Raw genomic sequence first — 2,260 nt, forward strand, 5'->3', positions numbered from 1 at the left:
CGGAATGGAGTGGCTGAAATTAGTTCGGTTGATAGAATGTGACGAAGGTATTAAATTGGTCTTTATCCATAAGTCAAGTATCATCTATAATACGATTTAAAACCTAGGTGAGAAAAAATAAAAAAAGTGCAAACCTAGTTACTAAAAAGATTATTAAGTTATTAACCCTCCAATTTATTAAATTGACGTGCGTTTTTTTCCTAACAAAGTGATTTGAGTTTGTTAAGGATATAAATATTTTGTGATAAATGTTTGATTTGCTTAATTGGTTTGTTCGTCTTTGCAGTAGGCCTTCTGCAGTGGTCCTAAGGCCATGAATGTGGGAAGAATCGTGTTTGGCTGATAAGAAGCTGGTCTTCGGAGATTAGATGCTGACTCTTTTATCTTCCAAGTATCCTCTTCAAATGCTTCTCGCTCCACTTTCTCTTCGCGGGTCCTTCCCATATTCCTTGTTCTATCACTTCCCGCGTGCATTCAAACGCCAAAGCACTGTGAAACCCGCTACAACGTTTCATAAGGTAATCCCACTTTGCAATTCTTTTATGCAAAACCATGTTTTGCTCGGAATAAATTTAGCTGGTTTTAGTAACACCGCCGTATCCCATGCGTTCGACGAATTTCCAGTCCAAGAAAATGAAGAAAATTCAAAGGTATTTGATTTCCTCCATATCATGGAAGAGCGTGGGATTCGTGCGAATTTTCAGACCTATCTATGGCTTTTAGAAGGGTGTTTGAATTCTGGGTCTTTAGGATGTGGGCAGAAGCTGCACGGAAAGATTTTGAAGTTGGGTTTTGATTCGGAACATGTTTTGTGTGACCGAACTATCGATATCTATATTGCGGGCGGTGATTTAGATGGCGCGATTAAGGTTTTTGATGATATGCATGATAGAAGTTTATCTTCCTGGAATAAAATAATTAATGGGCTTGTGGGGGACAAGTGGACGGGTCGGGTATTAGGTCTCTTTTGCCGAATGATAGCTGAGAATGTGAATCCAAATGAAACAACATTTGCTGGAGTTTTAAAGGCGTGCCGTGGTGGTAATGTTGCTTTCCAGTATGTGCAGCAGATTCATGCTAGGATTATTTATCATGGTTTCGGTGCTAGTACACTTGTATGTAACTCGCTGATTGATTTGTATTCGAAAAATGGCTTCATAGATTGTGCTAAAAAGATGTTTGATAGATTATATTTGAAGGATAGTGTTTCTTGGGTGGCGATGATGACAGGTTTTTCTCAGAATGGACATGAAGTAGAATCTATTCTCCTATTTTGCCAGATGCATACATCAGGAATTGCTCCTACTCCTTATATGTTTTCAAACGTTCTAAGTGCCTGCACCAAGATAGAGTTGTTTGATGTAGGAGAGCAGCTTCATGGCCTTGTTTTTAAGGGGGGGTTTTCTTCTGAGATGTACGTGTGCAATGCTCTTGTGACATTGTATTCCCGCTCAGGAAACTTGATATCTGCTGAACACATTTTCAGCACAATGCGATACAGGGACAGGGTTTCATATAATACCCTCATCTCAGGGCTAGCTCAGTGTGGATTTTGTGATAGAGCTCTAGAATTGTTTAAGAAAATGCAGTTTGATTGCTTGAAACCAGATTGTGTTACAGTTGCAAGTTTGTTGAGTGCCAGTGCATCTGTTAGAGCTCTCCATACAGGGAGGCAACTCCACTCATATGCAATAAAATCTGGAATGTCTTCAGATATTATTCTTGAAGGTGCTCTGCTGGATCTTTATGTGAAATGCTCAGATATAGATACTGCCCATGAATTTTTCCTTACGACAGAGAGTGAAAATGTGGTCCTATGGAATGTTATGTTAGTTGCTTATGGGCAGTTAGGTAATCTGAGTGATTCGTTTGAGATATTTAGACAGATGCAGATTGAAGGCATGATACCCAATCAATTCACTTATCCAAGTATACTGAGAACCTGTACCTTTTCTGGAGCTCTTGATCTAGGAGAGCAGATTCATGCTCAAGTCATGAAGACTAGCTTTCAGCTCAATGTGTACGTCTCCTGTGTGCTCATAGATATGTATGCTAAGCTTGGAAAACATGATACTGCCCTGCAAATTCTCAGAAGATTAACTGAGGAAGATGTTGTCTCTTGGACTGCTATGATTGCAGGCTATGCACAACATCATATGTTTGCCGAAGCTCTTAAACTTTTTGAAGAAATGCAGAATCGAGGGATCCGATCTGATAATATAGGATTTCCAAGTGCAATTAGTGCATGCGTTGGTATTCA

General features: G+C 39.6%; 1 protein-coding gene across 1 annotated transcript in view; it reads left to right on the forward strand.

The window, feature by feature from the left end:
* The first annotated feature begins 288 nt into the window (after positions 1–288).
* Positions 289–2,260, forward strand: part of LOC132178239 (pentatricopeptide repeat-containing protein At4g13650-like) — a 6,927-nt gene continuing 4,955 nt past the window's right edge. The window contains exon 1 of the mRNA XM_059590688.1: positions 289–2,253. Coding sequence (XP_059446671.1) covers positions 369–2,253 — 1,885 coding nt within the window. The 5' untranslated portion in view covers positions 289–368. The remainder of the gene's footprint in view (positions 2,254–2,260) is intronic.

This window comes from Corylus avellana, chromosome ca4 (assembly GCF_901000735.1).
Source record: "Corylus avellana chromosome ca4, CavTom2PMs-1.0".
NCBI lineage: Eukaryota > Viridiplantae > Streptophyta > Magnoliopsida > Fagales > Betulaceae > Corylus > Corylus avellana.